Consider the following 14,898-nt stretch of genomic DNA (forward strand, 5'->3'; position numbering starts at 1 on the left):
GAGAGGAATTCTGGAGCTGTGGAGTAGGACCCAGAGTCCTGCATTTTTAAAAGCCGTTTTTCCGTATGGTTTTGATGCAGAAATTCTGTGGACCGGGCTTTGAGAGACCCATTTAGGCTGTCAATATTTCTTGCTTTTTGCGAGTATTAGTGGTGTTTTCCAGGAGTACCTTAGTTTCTGCCTCGAATACAACCGGTCAACTCTATGTGCCTCCCTTCCTTAAAGTGCGCACACCCAATTAGAGAATGAGGTTATGTTCAGTATTTTGTCATTCTTCTTTCCCAGAGTACTTTTTCAGGTAATTGGCAGGATTGTTAGGAGTCTGGGGAATGCTCTGTGTGTCGATCTTTTAATTTTTCTGCTGAAGCATCCTGAGCTTCTGGAAATAGTTTGATAGGTTCTTGCGGGGGTGGGGGGTGTGAAAGCATCATTAGTTAGATATTCAGAAGTGAATCTCAGGTACAGTTAGACTCTTCCATACAGGATGGCGATAATAATACATGTGATATACTGCTGTTAACAATAGTGAGGAACAATACAGGCGACACACTGGTGTTAACGTTTCACAATAATGACTCTTTTTCCTCCCCCTCCCCCTCCAGGAATGGGTGAATTTAAGGTCCATCGAGTACGTTTCTTTAATTATGTTCCATCAGGGATCCGCTGTGTGGCTTACAATAACCAGTCAAACAGATTGGCTGTTTCACGAACAGATGGCACTGTGGAAATTTACAACTTGTCAGCAAACTACTTTCAGGAAAAAGTAAGTCATTTGGAAGCCTGATTTGGTGTTGCTGAGTTAATTTTCTTACTAAGTTGAATTCTACAACGTGTATGTCTTTTGTGTTGAAGGACTTCAAAAGAAAGTGACTGTACTCTCTCTGGGTTATTTAGAACTATATAACATGTGTAGTAAATATGCAATCTCTTGACTGAGCTTAGAGTTTTGATCTATAACGTTGGTTAGAAAGAAACCTAGAAATTATGGTGGCCCACTGTCTGTTGGAAACTGAGGTTTGCTGGATCTTTGGAGCACAACAAAAAAGGGAAATTGTCAAGACCCATTGCTTTATAATCAGTCTCTGCACCAGTGCAACTTTGGTAAGGTGGAATTTCCTGCTGGGGTTGTCAGTACCTATTTCATTGTCAATTCAGAAGAAACAATGAATCCTTTTTTTTTTTTTTTTCTTCTTCTTCATAAGTTTTTTAATTTATTTTTTGAGAGAGGGAGAAAGAGCACATGGGCGGGGAAGGGTCAGAGAGGAGAGAAAGACTCCCAAGCAGGCTCTGTGGTGTCACCACAGAGCCTGTTGCAGAGCTCCATCTCACAAACCCTGAGGTCATGACCTGAGCTGAAATCAAGAATCAGATGCCTAACCGACTGAGCCACCCAGGTGCCCAAAAACATTTTAATATCAAACTTTTTGGTGACGATGGTAGGAAGATGGATTTCTAAGTTCGTCTGAGAGAATGTAGATTGAACTGCCTATAATTGGGAGTAAAAGTAAAATACCATTTGGGTGTATGCAGAGAGCTGTTATAACAGCATATTTTTCAAAAGTACTGATTATTGATTGCAGGTGCAACAAAATAATTCATTTTACATTAATGAATGTGTATTGCCCTAAGCACTGAATGGATGCCTATGAATGGGTAGATGGATAAATGCATGAATTTAGTGCCCAGCAGTTTAATACTTGGAATTAAGGCATCCTGTAATTGTTTCTAAATGAATGAGTGATGAGTGGCAAGTATTAGGCATTATGACAAATGTCAGAGGCCCTACATTGAAGGAGCTCAAAGTCCAGTGGGGAAATAGAAGTATACAGTTTTCAAATAGTAGGTAAATTTTATGATAAAGCTAAGTACCAGAGCAGTCTAGGTGGCTCAGTCTGTTTACATCAGACTCTTATTTTGGCTCAGGTCAGGATCTCACAGTTCGTGGGATCAAGCCCCATATCAGGCTCCACATTGACGGTGTGGAACCTGCTTGGGGTTTTCATACTCCCTCTCTTTCTGCCCTTCCCTGCTCATGCACGCACATGGGTGTCCCCTCTCTCTTTCCAAATAAATAAATAAACTTAAAAAAAAAAAAAAAAAAAAAACAACTAAGCACAGGCCTAGAATCTTACTGGAGAGGTGCTTTTACTCTGATGATATGGGTTTAGGAATCCTAGAAAGGGATGACTTATTGAGTTGACCCCTGAAGAACTAAGAAGTTAAAAAAAAAAACTTGGGGTGCCTGTGTGGCTTGGTCAGCTAAGCGTCCGACTTTTGATTTTGGCTCAGTTCATGATCTCAGGGTTCACAAGATCGATCCCTGCCATCGGCTCTGTGATGACAGCACGGAGCCTGCTTGGGAATTGCTCTCCTTCTCTGTCTGGCCCTCCCCTGTGCATGCATTCTTTCTCTCAAAATAAATAAACTTAAAAAGAAAGTTAAAAAAATTGCTGATTACCATAAATAAGTCACATTCTATGCTGTGAAAAATATGCTATGGTACATGCTTGTCACACCCTGTGGTTTTTCTTATCATTTATGACAATTACAATTACATAATAGTTTGTACATTTGTTTAATGTTTTTCTTCCCCATTGAACTTCAAATTTTGTGAAAACAGGGACCATGTGGGTGATATTGATGACATTATTCCCAGCATTTAGCAAGTGTCTAGTGCAGAACCACTCCTGCATTCATGTTTATTTAGTGAATATGTCAGTTATTCTTTACTGAATGTCTCCTATTTTTTCTCATCTGTTCTTATTTCAACAATAATTTAGTATTTTGCTTTTTCAATAGTCCCTTCCCTACTTCTTAATCACTCTCAGAACAAGAAAAAACTTTGTCCGTTAGAGTGAAAAGAGTAGGGGCTTGGAATAAGAATTAAAATGTTCTCTTCACATTTGACTGTGGCACTTTGGGCAAGCCCCTTAACCCACAAGTACTTGTGTCCTTTCAAGTAAAGAGATGAAAAATTGTACCTACTCAGTGCTTTTTGTGCTGAGCAGACATAAGAATAAAGTGTCTTGATATATATGAAAACTTTTTTTTTTCCTCAAGTTTATTTACTTATTTTGAGAGCGAGAAAGCGAGCAGGGGAGGATCAGAGAGAGGCCCTAACAGGCTCCACACTGCTAGCTCAGAGGCTGATGTAGGGCTCGAACTCACGAACCATGAGATCATGACCTGAGCTAAAATCCAGAGTCAGATGCTTAACCAACTAAACAACCCAAGGGACCCTACATGAAACCTTTATAAGTGCTCATAAAGCACTTAGAAATCTGAGACTTGAGAGGCGCCTCGATGGCTCAGTCGGTTGAGCTTCCAACTCTGGTTCAGGTCACAATCTCATGATCTGTGAGTTCGAGCCCCACATCAGGCTCTGTGCTGACAGTTCAGAGCCTGGAGCCTGTTTCAGATTCTGTGTCTCCCTCTCTCTGTGACCCTCCCCTGTTCATGCTCTGTCTCTCTCTGTCTCAAAAATAAATAAACATTAAAAAATCTGAGACTTGATAGTTAAGTAGCTGACTCTTGGCTTCGGCTCAGGTCACGATCTCACAGTTTGTGGGTTCAAGCCCTACATCAGGCTCTGCACTGACAGTGCCGAGCCTGCTTGGGATTCTCTGTCCCCGTCTCTCTTTGCCCCTCCTCTGCTCGTTCTCTCTCTCTCAAAATAAATAAAAACTTAAAATGTAAAAAAAATAATAATAATCTTAAAAAAAAAAAAAAAAGATTCTGAGACTTGAATGAGAAGTTGGAGGTGGGGCGCAAACCCACAACCCTCAATTCAAGAGTCATGTTCTTCCAACTGAGCCAGCCGGGCGTCCATTTGTTTTATTTTATTTTTTTTATTTTTATTTTTTTTTTTTTTGGACAGAGCGAGACAGAGCATGAACGGGGGAGGGGCAGAGAGAGAGGGAGACACAGAATTGGAAACAGGCTCCAGGCTCCGAGCCATCAGCCCGGAGCCCGACGCGGGGCTCGAACTCACGGACCGCGAGATCGTGACCTGGCTGAAGTCGGACGCTTAACCGACTGCGCCACCCAGGCGCCCCCCATTTGTTTTATTTTTAAAAAAACTTTTTATAGGTAAAATTGACACAATAAACATGTATTTAAAGTATACATGTCAAGGGGCACCTGGGTGGCTCAGTTGGTTAAGCGTCTGACTCTTGATTTTCCCTCAGGTCATGAGCTCACGGTTCGTGAGTTTAAGCCCTGCATCGGGTTCTACACTAACCATGAGGGCCCTGCTTTGAGTTCTTTCTGCTCCCACGTGCACATGCACTCTTCTTTCTCTGTCTCTCAAAATAAATAAACTTAAAAAAATTTAAAGTGTATACATTGATAACTCTGACATACATGTGTACTGTGAAACCATCACCTAATCAAGATATTTACACTGATTTTGTAAAAAATTTCATATATCAAATACAGTTGGATACAAACTTTATTCTTTTGAAAAGGTTTGGAGGACAAGTCCTGGGAAAAGGAAACCAACTGTATAGGTAACTAAAATTTGAATCTAAAAAATGAAAATATTAATAGACATGATCTTCTGGTAGAACAAAACCCCATGTAGTCATTTCTAGGCAAGTGTTTTAGTTTTGACGTTGTTGCCTGTGACCATTCAGTGCTGTTAGCTGATAAATTCAATGGGGGTTGACATGTTATGGCGTTTCTGTAGTTTTTTCCAGGTCATGAGTCTCGGGCTACAGAAGCTCTGTGTTGGGCAAAAGGACAGCGACTCTTTAGTGCTGGACTCAATGGAGAGATTATTGAGTATGATTTGCAGGCATTAAACATCAAATATGCCATGGATGCCTTTGGAGGACCCATTTGGAGCATGGCTGTCAGCCCCTGTGGCTCTCAACTTTTGGTCAGTAAGCAGCTATTGGTAATTTAAAGCAAGAATTCTCTTGTGCTCACGTAAACATTCTTCCCTGTGTTTACAGGAGAGTAAAGTTAAGTTATATTATGACATGTAGCAACTCCATTCTGAAGTGGATTCTAGCAACCATGATGCAAGATTGGAATTGATATTGGGGATTAAAAATCTCTTGTCCTGGGGCAGCTGGATGGCTTGGTCGGTTAAACATCTGAGTCTTGATTTCAGCTCAGGTCATGATCTCATAGTTCGTGAGTTTGAGCCCTGTGTCAGGTTCTACATTGACAGCTTGGATCCTGCTTGGGATTCTTCCTGTCTCTCTACCTTTTCCCCACTTAAGCACACTCTCTCAAAAAACAACAACAAAAAAAAACTTTTAAAAAATCTCTTGTTTTTTTACATCATTTCTACTGCTACTTTGGACCTTGTTTATTCATTTATGAAATGAGAGGGTTCGTTTGGTTCAGTATTTCTCAAACTAGTTGGAATTGGGAGATGTGGAGGCTGTTTTTTGCTCTATTATGCTTTATGTTTTATGATAAAAATCAATTCAGAATATGGCATGTTAATACGAAATTCTTCTGTAGATTGACAACACACTAATGTATGTTACAACTTCTGAGAGGTCCTTCCACAAGTTGACTTGTGGAACTATTTTACCACAATGTCTCAAAAATTGAGTGCAGACTGAGAAGACTATCCCTCCCCCCTCACACAGACTTATTAAAATGGGTGTTTCCAGGGCGCCTGGGTGGCGCAGTCGGTTAAGCGCCCGACTTCAGCCAGGTCACGATCTCGCGGTCCGTGAGTTCGAGCCCCGCGTCAGGCTCTGGGCTGACGGCTCGGAGCCTGGAGCCTGTTTCCGATTCTGTGTCTCCCTCTCTCTCTGCCCCTCCCCCGTTCAAGCTATGTCTCTCTCTGTCCCAAAAATAAATAAAAAACGTTGAAAAAAAATTAAAAAAAAAAAAAAAAAAAAATGGGTGTTTCCAGAGGTTTCATTTTTCTGGGATAAGCCTATGATTCTTGTTTGATTTGTACTAATTTGTACAATATCTTGATGTTTCTTCACTTACATTGTATAGTTAATGGGTGTTTTATTTAGGCTCTGGGTCTCTAGCAGAGGTATGCTGTGAAATCCTACTTCTATTCCATGTCCTATACAGGAATTAGGCCACTGATTAGCCTGTTTTCTGGCTAGGATGTGAAGCCTGCCAAGAATACACTACCAGTTTCTTGGTAGCAGTAATTTTTTTTTTTTCCTGTCACAAACTATTTTTCTCTTTCACAGCAAGTGATAGCTTCAGGGAAGAAACGTTTATATTTATAAATACATATATTTAGTTACGTAAAATGCTTATCTTCTCTATTTTCCTCTAATAGGTTGGCTGTGAAGACGGATCTGTGAAGCTATTTCAAATCACCCCAGATAAAATCCAGTTTGAAAGAAATTTTGATCGGCAGAAAAGTAAGGGTCATTTTGGTGGGGGCAGTGAGTAGCCTCAACAAGAAGTTATGTTTCTGTGCCACTGGGGATGGGCTGTTTTCCCATGGGTCCAGGTAATGTTTTCTCTCCACACTAACTTTACCTCAATATAGGGTATGTGCTCGAAGCCATCCTCCACTCAGGCTTTCTCTGTCACGTTGCATAGTGGTGGTTGCCTGCTTAAGTAATATAGTAAACTAGAAATCCAGAGTAGGAAAGCTAATGTTTCTGTGTAAGTCACTTTGTTCTCACTTTCTCTTTTTTTTTTGAAGTTGTAACAGAGTGCATAAATACTAAAACCTAGAATTTGCAAACAGTTGTCCATGTTCCACCCAGTTGACACCGACCTCTGGAGCAGGGGTTGGCAAACTATTTCTGTAAAAACAGGAGGTTAGTAAATATTTTAGGTTTTGTAGGCCATATGCTCTGTCAACTCTCTTGTCCTATAAAAGTAGTCATAGATAAATAAATGGGTATGGCTGTGCTTTGGTAAAGCTTTATTTATAAAAATAATTGATGGACTTGATTTGGCCTTTGAGCCATAGCTTGCAGACTTTTAGAAAATAATAACTATCCCATGTATTCTGTGTCTGTTAGTAATATTTTTCATCTGCTAATCAGAGTCCCTTTTGTTTTTAATGCCTTTTGGGTGTTCTTTTTCTATTTTTTTCTTAAAGAAAAATATTCTTTATTTAAAATATCTTTAAGTAACGTCCACTTCCAACATGGGGCTCAAACTTACAACCCCAAGAATAAGAGTTACATGCTCCACCAACTGAGCCAACCAGGCTTGGTTTTTTGTTTTTTTGTTTGTGTTTTGTTTTTTAAGTTTATTTTGAGAGAGAAAGTGGTTGGGGAAGGTGCAGAGTCAGAATCCCCAGTAGGCTCCACACTGTCAGCACAGAGCCCAACATGGGGCTTGAACCCACGAACTGTGTGGTCATGACCTGAGCCAAAATCAGGCATCAACGCTTACTTGACTGAGCCACCCAGGTGTCCCTTGAGTGTTCTTTTTTAATTATAAAGGTGATATAATGCTTATTCAAAATTCATGTGCTTAGCCAAGTGTGAAAGAAAATATCTCGTTCTGTTCTGTAGGCAACATTTTGGAAATAATCTTCAAGACGTGTTTGTATATTCATATAAATGAATACACACGAGTGCTTGTGCTTGTTTTTTCACTTGGTGTATCACAGACATCTTTCCATGCCAGTCATGCCAGTCTACATGGCATTCCATTTAATGGTGTTCCATAATTTATTTACCAAGCTCCTATTGATGGATTTTTTTGTTTTTCACTACTACAACCAGGACGGCAGTGACTATTCCAGTATACATATTTTTTAACACTCCTACAAGTATTTCTCCTTGATTAATTTCCAGTAAAAGTGCTGAGCCAAATAAGCAGATTTAAATTTTGTTATGTTCTTAACAGGTCACCCTCAAAAGGGGTCGCCCTCAAAAGGTTGTGTTTCTTTATACTCCCATCAGCCGTTTCTACATTATTAAAGTGATATTAAATACTTCATTATGGATTCCAGAGTTGGGCAGAGTTGATCCTCATCTGTTATAAAACAGTCCTTCACCAGAGCGTAGTAGATGAGAGCTAAGAGTGTAGAACGCCAGACCTGTAGGTAATTGTCAAAGGAGAACTCAGTTACCCTTTACTGTGTATTTATGTGTATGTCCTTTTCTTTTTTTGTTGTACAACTCCCAAGGTCGCATCCTGAGTCTCAGCTGGCATCCCTCTGGTACCCACATTGCAGCTGGCTCCATAGACTACATTAGTGTGTTTGCTGTCAAATCAGGTGACTATTTTTCTCAGTTCATTTGGGGTTTGGGTCTTGATTCACATTGCTAGTTTCCAAAAGCTTGAGCCCTTGTGCTTTTACTGACCTCTAGGGCCTAACCTCTCTTTAACCTTCTGAGATGTTAGCCATGGATTTCACTCCTTTCTTGGATTGCTACTGCTGCTTTTGGGGGAATCCTGTTTCTTCAATCAGATGGATATTTTTTATCTTATTTGTAATAAGAATTCATTTGAAAATTCCCCCTGGAGCAATAAGACATTTACTACGAAGGATCAGTTAAAATACTTGTGTATATCAGACCTTGGTAAAAGTAAGTGCCTCTCTGAGGAACACTAGGTCTTAGCACCATAATTGGTGAGGCATGAGATCAGAAAGGTAGAGAACCATCTACTTTCTCTGTTCTTGGCCTGAAAAATTGCAATATGGAATCCTTCAGTGATGAGACTGACTTCACCTTGTTCAATAGGCCCATCTGTACTCCCATCTAAGATGGGAAGTAAAACAGATCTGGTTTGTCTCATTTTTATTTTTCTTTTTTTTTTTTTTCAACGTTTTTTTATTTATTTTTGGGACAGAGAGAGACAGAGCATGAACGGGAGAGGGGCAGAGAGAGAGGGAGACACAGAATTGGAAACAGGCTCCAGGCTCCGAGCTGTCAGCACAGAGCCCGACGCGGGGCTCGAACTCACGGACCGCAAGATCGTGACCTGGCTGAAGTCGGCCGCTTAACCGACTGCGCCACCCAGGCGCCCCGTCATTTTTCTTTTTCCTTCATGCTTAAGCAAATTTTTTATTGTATGTTATACACGCATAGTCAAAGAAGAACTCCTTGAGGCTTGTTACAAAGAAGCAGGAGTCCCCCTGTATTCCTTCTTTCACTCCTCAAAGGCGACCACCTGTAACTCTTAGCTAATTCTTTGATGTTTACTTCCACATATATAAATGTATATTTATACATTTGACTCATCAGATTCTTCCAGTTGCATAAATTAGGCTCATATAAATCTGATTTTCTATCACTTTTATCTTTTTTTTTTTTTTTTTTTTTTTTTTTGATGTTTATTAGAGAGCGCGCACACAAGCAGGGGAGGGGCAGAGAGAGAGGGAGACAGAAAATCCGAAGTGGGCTCTGTGCTGATGGCAGAGAGCCCTGTGTGGGGCTCGAATTCAAGAACCATGAGGTCATGACCTGAGCTGAAGTTGAATGTTTAACTGACTGAGCCACCCAGGCACCTTACCACTTTTATCTTGAATGAGTCTCTCACAGAGCCTTCTTTTATTTTTTTATACCTTATTTATTTATTTTGTAAGAGAGAGTGTGTGTGCGTGCAGAGGTGGGGCAGAGAAAGGACCCCAAGCAGGCTCCGCGCTATCAGCACAGAGCTGACTCACAACCCTGGGATCATGACCTGAGCCGAAATCAAGAGTGGGACACTCAACCCACTGACCCACCCAGGTGCCCCTCCCCCTCTTATTTTTCATCTCTTTGACTTTTTATTCTGTTTCCTGAGAGTTTTTCTTTATCATTTATTGATGGACTGATTTTGAAGATTTTATTTTTAGGTGCTGTCTGTACTCAATGTGGGGCTCCAACTCAGAACCCCGAGATTGAGGGCTGCACACTCTACTGACTGAACCAGCCAGGTGCCCCTTGTCTTTATCTTTTAAGTCCTGTACTGAGTTTTTCATTTCTGCCATTTCCAAAGTTCTTTTTGGTTTCCTGAGTTTTTTTTTTATAGTGCTTTTTTGTTTGTTTGTTTCCTTATTTACTGCCTTCTCTTTCTAAGGCTATTCAAGATTATATTTGTCAAGTGTTCTTCATCTTAGCTGTTTTCTCTCTGGTATTCTCTCTGGCCTCTGCCTTTCATATTAAAGCTTTGTTTACCTGTCTGGTGATGGCTTTCCTCACCACAAGAGTGGAGCTTAACTGCTCGTGGGCTCCACTGAAGAATGATCTGACTGGACTGTTAGTTTGGGGAAACTCTAAAGAGACTGGCTTTTTAAATCATCTTCCTTGTGCTGGTCATGTTTCCCAGAAATGTTTTTTTAATTCTCCTGCTTGATGATGATATGCCTTTCCACCTAAATTCTGAGAAGACAACTAGTGTTCTCAATATTCAGTAACATTTCACCTTATTTCCCATATAGTAATCCTACCCTCAGTTGTTCCTGGTATCTCTCTTCAGAGAGTAAGTCTCCAGTTTTGTTTGAGGTGGAGTTGGGGAGTTGCCTGGCTTTTTAGTTAGGGGATAGGTATCTGAAGGATGTTAAGTTTCATAAACTTACTTTCAACCTAATTTCTCCTTTTAGTTCCACTTTAACTTCTGTTTCTAGAGTTTTGGGCATCAGCAGTTCCCAAGTCTTCTAAGGATTTCATGGTATAAATCAAGTGGCTTCTTGTCTTTCCCCACTGTTGACTTGAGACATACTACTTTTAGAACTCTGCTACATCAGTTACCATTCCATGTTTGCTTTTTTAATTCCCCAAATTTTGTACTGTTTTATTCTCCCCCTTTCCCGTGGGGTTTTAGAAAAGAGCCAAATATCATGCACACTGCAGTTAGGCAGTTTTAAGTGAAGTCTCAAATGTCTCTTTCAATTTCACCTTCCCCTGCCCCTCCCAAATTTCTGTCTCCAGCTACCCCTCCCACCTCTCCCCCGCAATCTTCAGGTAACCATTTTGGTGTTCCGAGACTGAGTTTACCACAACTACTCGAACTACTGTTTACTAGCTGTTTGTGCGATGTGCTCAGGCAGCTGACTTAATAGATGCCTACCACAGGCGGGTTTTGAAGACAAAAGAGGTAAGTAGCATTCAAATTTGGGCTTTTCTTATTTTTCAGGGAGCGCTGTTCATAAGATGCTGGTGGATAGGCAGTATATGGGTGTGTCTAAGCGGAAGTGTATCATATGGGGCGTGGCCTTCTTGTCTGATGGCACTGTCATAAGTGTGGACTCTGCTGGGAAGGTGCAGTTCTGGGACTCAGCCACTGGGACACTTGTGAAGAACCATCTCATTGCAAATGCTGATGTGCAGTCTATTGCCGTATCTGATGTGAGTATGGTCCCTGTTTTGAACGGTTACTGTATAACCTGGGGGATGAGTAGGGAAGGGTGTATCAGTAATGTAACACAAACGGTGTTCCCTAATCTTCAGTGTTGCATTGAAGGAAGATGAGTTTAGGAAAATGCATCTGAAACCCACATAATTTCTTTGAACCCTCATATTCTCTTAAAAACTAGTTAGAAAATATTCTCTAGATTAGTTAGCAGGGAGGTTTTCTTCAGACACTCCCCACCCACAGTTAATCCAGTCTGATTTAGATAGGCCACAAGTATCCTAGAAGAATCTTGAGAGGTGCTATTTTCCTCTCTTTGTGCAGTTCTTCTCCTGCTTCCTATCTTGGGAAATTAGATGATTTTATTAGATGATTTTGAAAATATTAAATTTTGGGGCACCTGGGTGGCTTGGTCGGTTAAGCTTCCGACTTCGGCTCAGGTCATGATCTCATAGTCCATGAGTTTAAGCCCCGTGTCGGGCTCTGTGCTGACAGCTCAGAGCCTGGAACCTGTTTCAGATTCTGTGTCTCCCTCTCTCTCTGCCCCTCCCCTGTTCATGCTCTCTCTCTTTCTGTCTCAAAAATAAATAAATGTTAAAAAAAATTTTTAAAAAGAAAATATTAAATTTTCCCTGTTTCAGTAAGACTTAAGCAGACTCGTGTTGAACAAGTGTGCCTCTTCCCTTTTGGTAACATCAATTCTTAATCAGAAACCTTTGGCTGTTTTATCAGTGGGGCATGGAAAGTGACTTCGAGATTTGCTGACGAGATCCTTTGTCTTCTTAGTTTGAGGCTTGTTTGGTGTCTTAAGTGTGGACATGCAGTATGTACTGTAGAGATCACTCATGCTGGCTTTTCTTGCCTGTAAGTTGTTTCTATCCCACTTCACGGATTTTCCATGAGACCAATTTAATGGGTCTTAAAGCCCTGTGAAACATTTAGATGTCACATGTAAGTGTAATGAAGAACAAGTTGAAATGACCAAGAGAAATTTTCCTTTTCAAATAGAGTTTTGAGGGGCACCTGAGTGGCTCAGTCAGTTAAGCATCTGACTTCAGCTCAAGTCATGATCTCATGGTTGGTGGGCTCGAGCCCCACATTGGGCTGTCTGTTGTCAGCACAGAGCCACTTCAGATCCTTTGTCCCCCTCTGTCTGCCCCTCCCCCTGCTCACACAAGTGCTCCCTTTCTCTCTCAAAAATAAATATTTTTGAAAAAGAAATGTTTAAAAAAATCAAGTTTTGATCCAAAATGGTTGTAATTATTAAACTTAAGACTTAATTATTAAATTTTGTGCCATTAAAAAAATTTTTTTAATGTTTATTTTTTGTGAGAGGGAGGGAGACACACAATCTGAAGTAGACTCCAGGCTCTGAGCTGTCAGCATAGAGCCTGACACAGGGCTCGAACTCACAAACCGAACGGTGAGAGCATGACCTGAGCTGAAGTCAGAAGCTTAACTGACCGAGCCACCCAGGTGCCCTGGTGCTTTTTTAAAGTGTAATCACTCGGGGCGCCTGGGTGGCGCAGTCGGTTAAGCGTCCGACTTCAGCCAGGTCACGATCTCGCGGTCCGTGAGTTCGAGCCCCGCGTCAGGCACTGGGCTGATGGCTCGGAGCCTGGAGCCTGTTTCCGATTCTGTGTCTCCCTCTCTCTCTGCCCCTCCTCCGTTCATGCTCTCTCTCTGTCCCAAAAATAAATAAAAAATGTTGAAAAAAAAAATTAAAAAAAAAAAAAAGTAATCACTCAAATATTATGCACATGTTTCAAAGACCAAGGAAGATGTAGATATTTGTTACTATGTAACAATTAAGAGAATACATTAAGGGGGAAAAGTAGCACAGTATAGTGCATGAAGTAGTACATAGTAGTGTATTAAGAAAAGAAGTGGATTTTGTATTAGATATTTATGTTTGATATTTTCTGCATATGTAGTTTTGCTAATATATATACTTACAACATTCCTGAAAAGATTAAAAATGCTAATGGTAGGGGCGCCTGGATGGCTCAGTTGGTGTGAGTGTCTGACCTCAGCTCAGGTTATGATCTCGCAGTTTGTGAGTTCAAGCCTCTCATCGGACTCTCAGCTGTCAGCACAGAGCCCACCTGTACTCCTCTGTTCCCCCTCTTCTCTGCAACTCCCCCACTCACTGTCTTTCTCTCAAAAATAAATAATCATTTAAAAAAAATTTTTTTAATGTTTTTATTTATTTTTGAGACAGAGCATGAGCAGAGGAGGGGCAGAAGCAGGCTCCAGGCCCTGAGCCGTTAGCACAGAGCCCGACGTGGAGCTCGAACCCACGAACCGCAAGATCATGACCTGAGCTGAAGCTGGATGCTTAACTGACTGAGCCACCCAGGCGCCCCATAAGTAAACATTTTTTTAAAACGCTAATGGTAATAGGGGTGCCTGGGTGGCTCAGTCGGTTAAGCGTCCGACTTCAGCTCAGGTCACGATCTCGTGGTCTGTGAGTTCAAGCCCCGCGTCGGGCTCTGGGCTGATGGCTCAGAGCCTGGAGCCTGTTTCAGATTCTGTGTCTCCCTCTCTCTCTGACCCTCCCCTGTTCATGCTCTGTCTCTCTCTGTCTCAAAAATAAATAAACGTTAAAAAAATATATATATATTTAAAAAAACGCTAATGGTAATTTTAAAGTTGGGGCTGGCAGGCAGGAGGCAGGCTTAATTTGTACTGTATACCATTTTACTATTTGATCTTTCTTCTACCCTGTGCCTATAATTACTGTATTGCATTGAATCATTAGATATAAATGATTGTAAGACATGCCATAATTTTGTTATCATGGGAAAGAAAAAACACTGCCAATTAAACTATAACAGTGCTTTTCTTGAAATGTAAAATTTGTATTTTGTAATACAGACTATTATGATTTAAACTGACACAATGTTTTTTTAATCAGAGAATTTTGGGGCACCTGGGTGGCTCAGTTGGTTGAGCATCTGACTTTGGCTCAGGTCATGATCTTGTGGTTCGTGGGTTCGAGCCCCATATCGGGCTCTGTGCTGACAGCTCAGAGAGTGAACCTTCTTCAGATTCTTTGTCTCCCTCTCTCTGCCCCTCCCCCAGTCATGCTCTGTGTTTCTCTCTCTCTCAAAAATAAACATTAAAAAAAATTTAAACATAGAATTCATATTCTTATAAATTCTTATCATTCTTGTAAATAGTTATTCTCTAAATAGCTCTTATTGAAGAGCTTTTTGAGACCAAAGCATAACATTTTTATTATATTAGTCTTGTGCATATATAACCAGGAAAGTATGAATGAAATAAAGTGAATAAGGTTTTCCCAAAACTTCTTCACATGTACAGATGGACTCTGAATCACCTTTCAACTCTGTCATCAGGGTCCATGTTTCCCACACATGCCTCTCAGCCATCCATAGTGTTGGTAGATGATGTCCTACTGTAGTCCCAAGATTTTGTTTCAGGTTTTTGACAACCAGTCTGCAAGTTTTTGTTGTTTTAAGTAGGCTCCACACCCAACTTGGGGCTTAAACTCATGACCCTGAGATGAAAAGTTGCATGTTCTACCAACTGAACCAGCCAGGTGCCACCCATTCTGCAAGTTTTGATATTGCTCTTTATCTGAAAATAATACATATGCATTAGGTTGAAAGTTAGAAGATATCCTGATTTCAA

The 14,898-nt window shown here is 40.8% G+C and overlaps 1 protein-coding gene across 1 annotated transcript in view; it reads left to right on the forward strand.

The window, feature by feature from the left end:
- Window positions 1-14,898, forward strand: part of UTP4 (UTP4 small subunit processome component) — a 32,827-nt gene that overhangs the window by 689 nt on the left and 17,240 nt on the right. The window contains exons 2-6 of the mRNA XM_058708731.1: window positions 603-763; window positions 4,688-4,879; window positions 6,269-6,353; window positions 8,090-8,179; window positions 11,026-11,237. Coding sequence (XP_058564714.1) covers window positions 605-763; window positions 4,688-4,879; window positions 6,269-6,353; window positions 8,090-8,179; window positions 11,026-11,237 — 738 coding nt within the window. The 5' untranslated portion in view covers window positions 603-604. The remainder of the gene's footprint in view (window positions 1-602; window positions 764-4,687; window positions 4,880-6,268; window positions 6,354-8,089; window positions 8,180-11,025; window positions 11,238-14,898) is intronic.

This window comes from Neofelis nebulosa, chromosome 17 (assembly GCF_028018385.1).
Source record: "Neofelis nebulosa isolate mNeoNeb1 chromosome 17, mNeoNeb1.pri, whole genome shotgun sequence".
Lineage (NCBI taxonomy): Eukaryota > Metazoa > Chordata > Mammalia > Carnivora > Felidae > Neofelis > Neofelis nebulosa.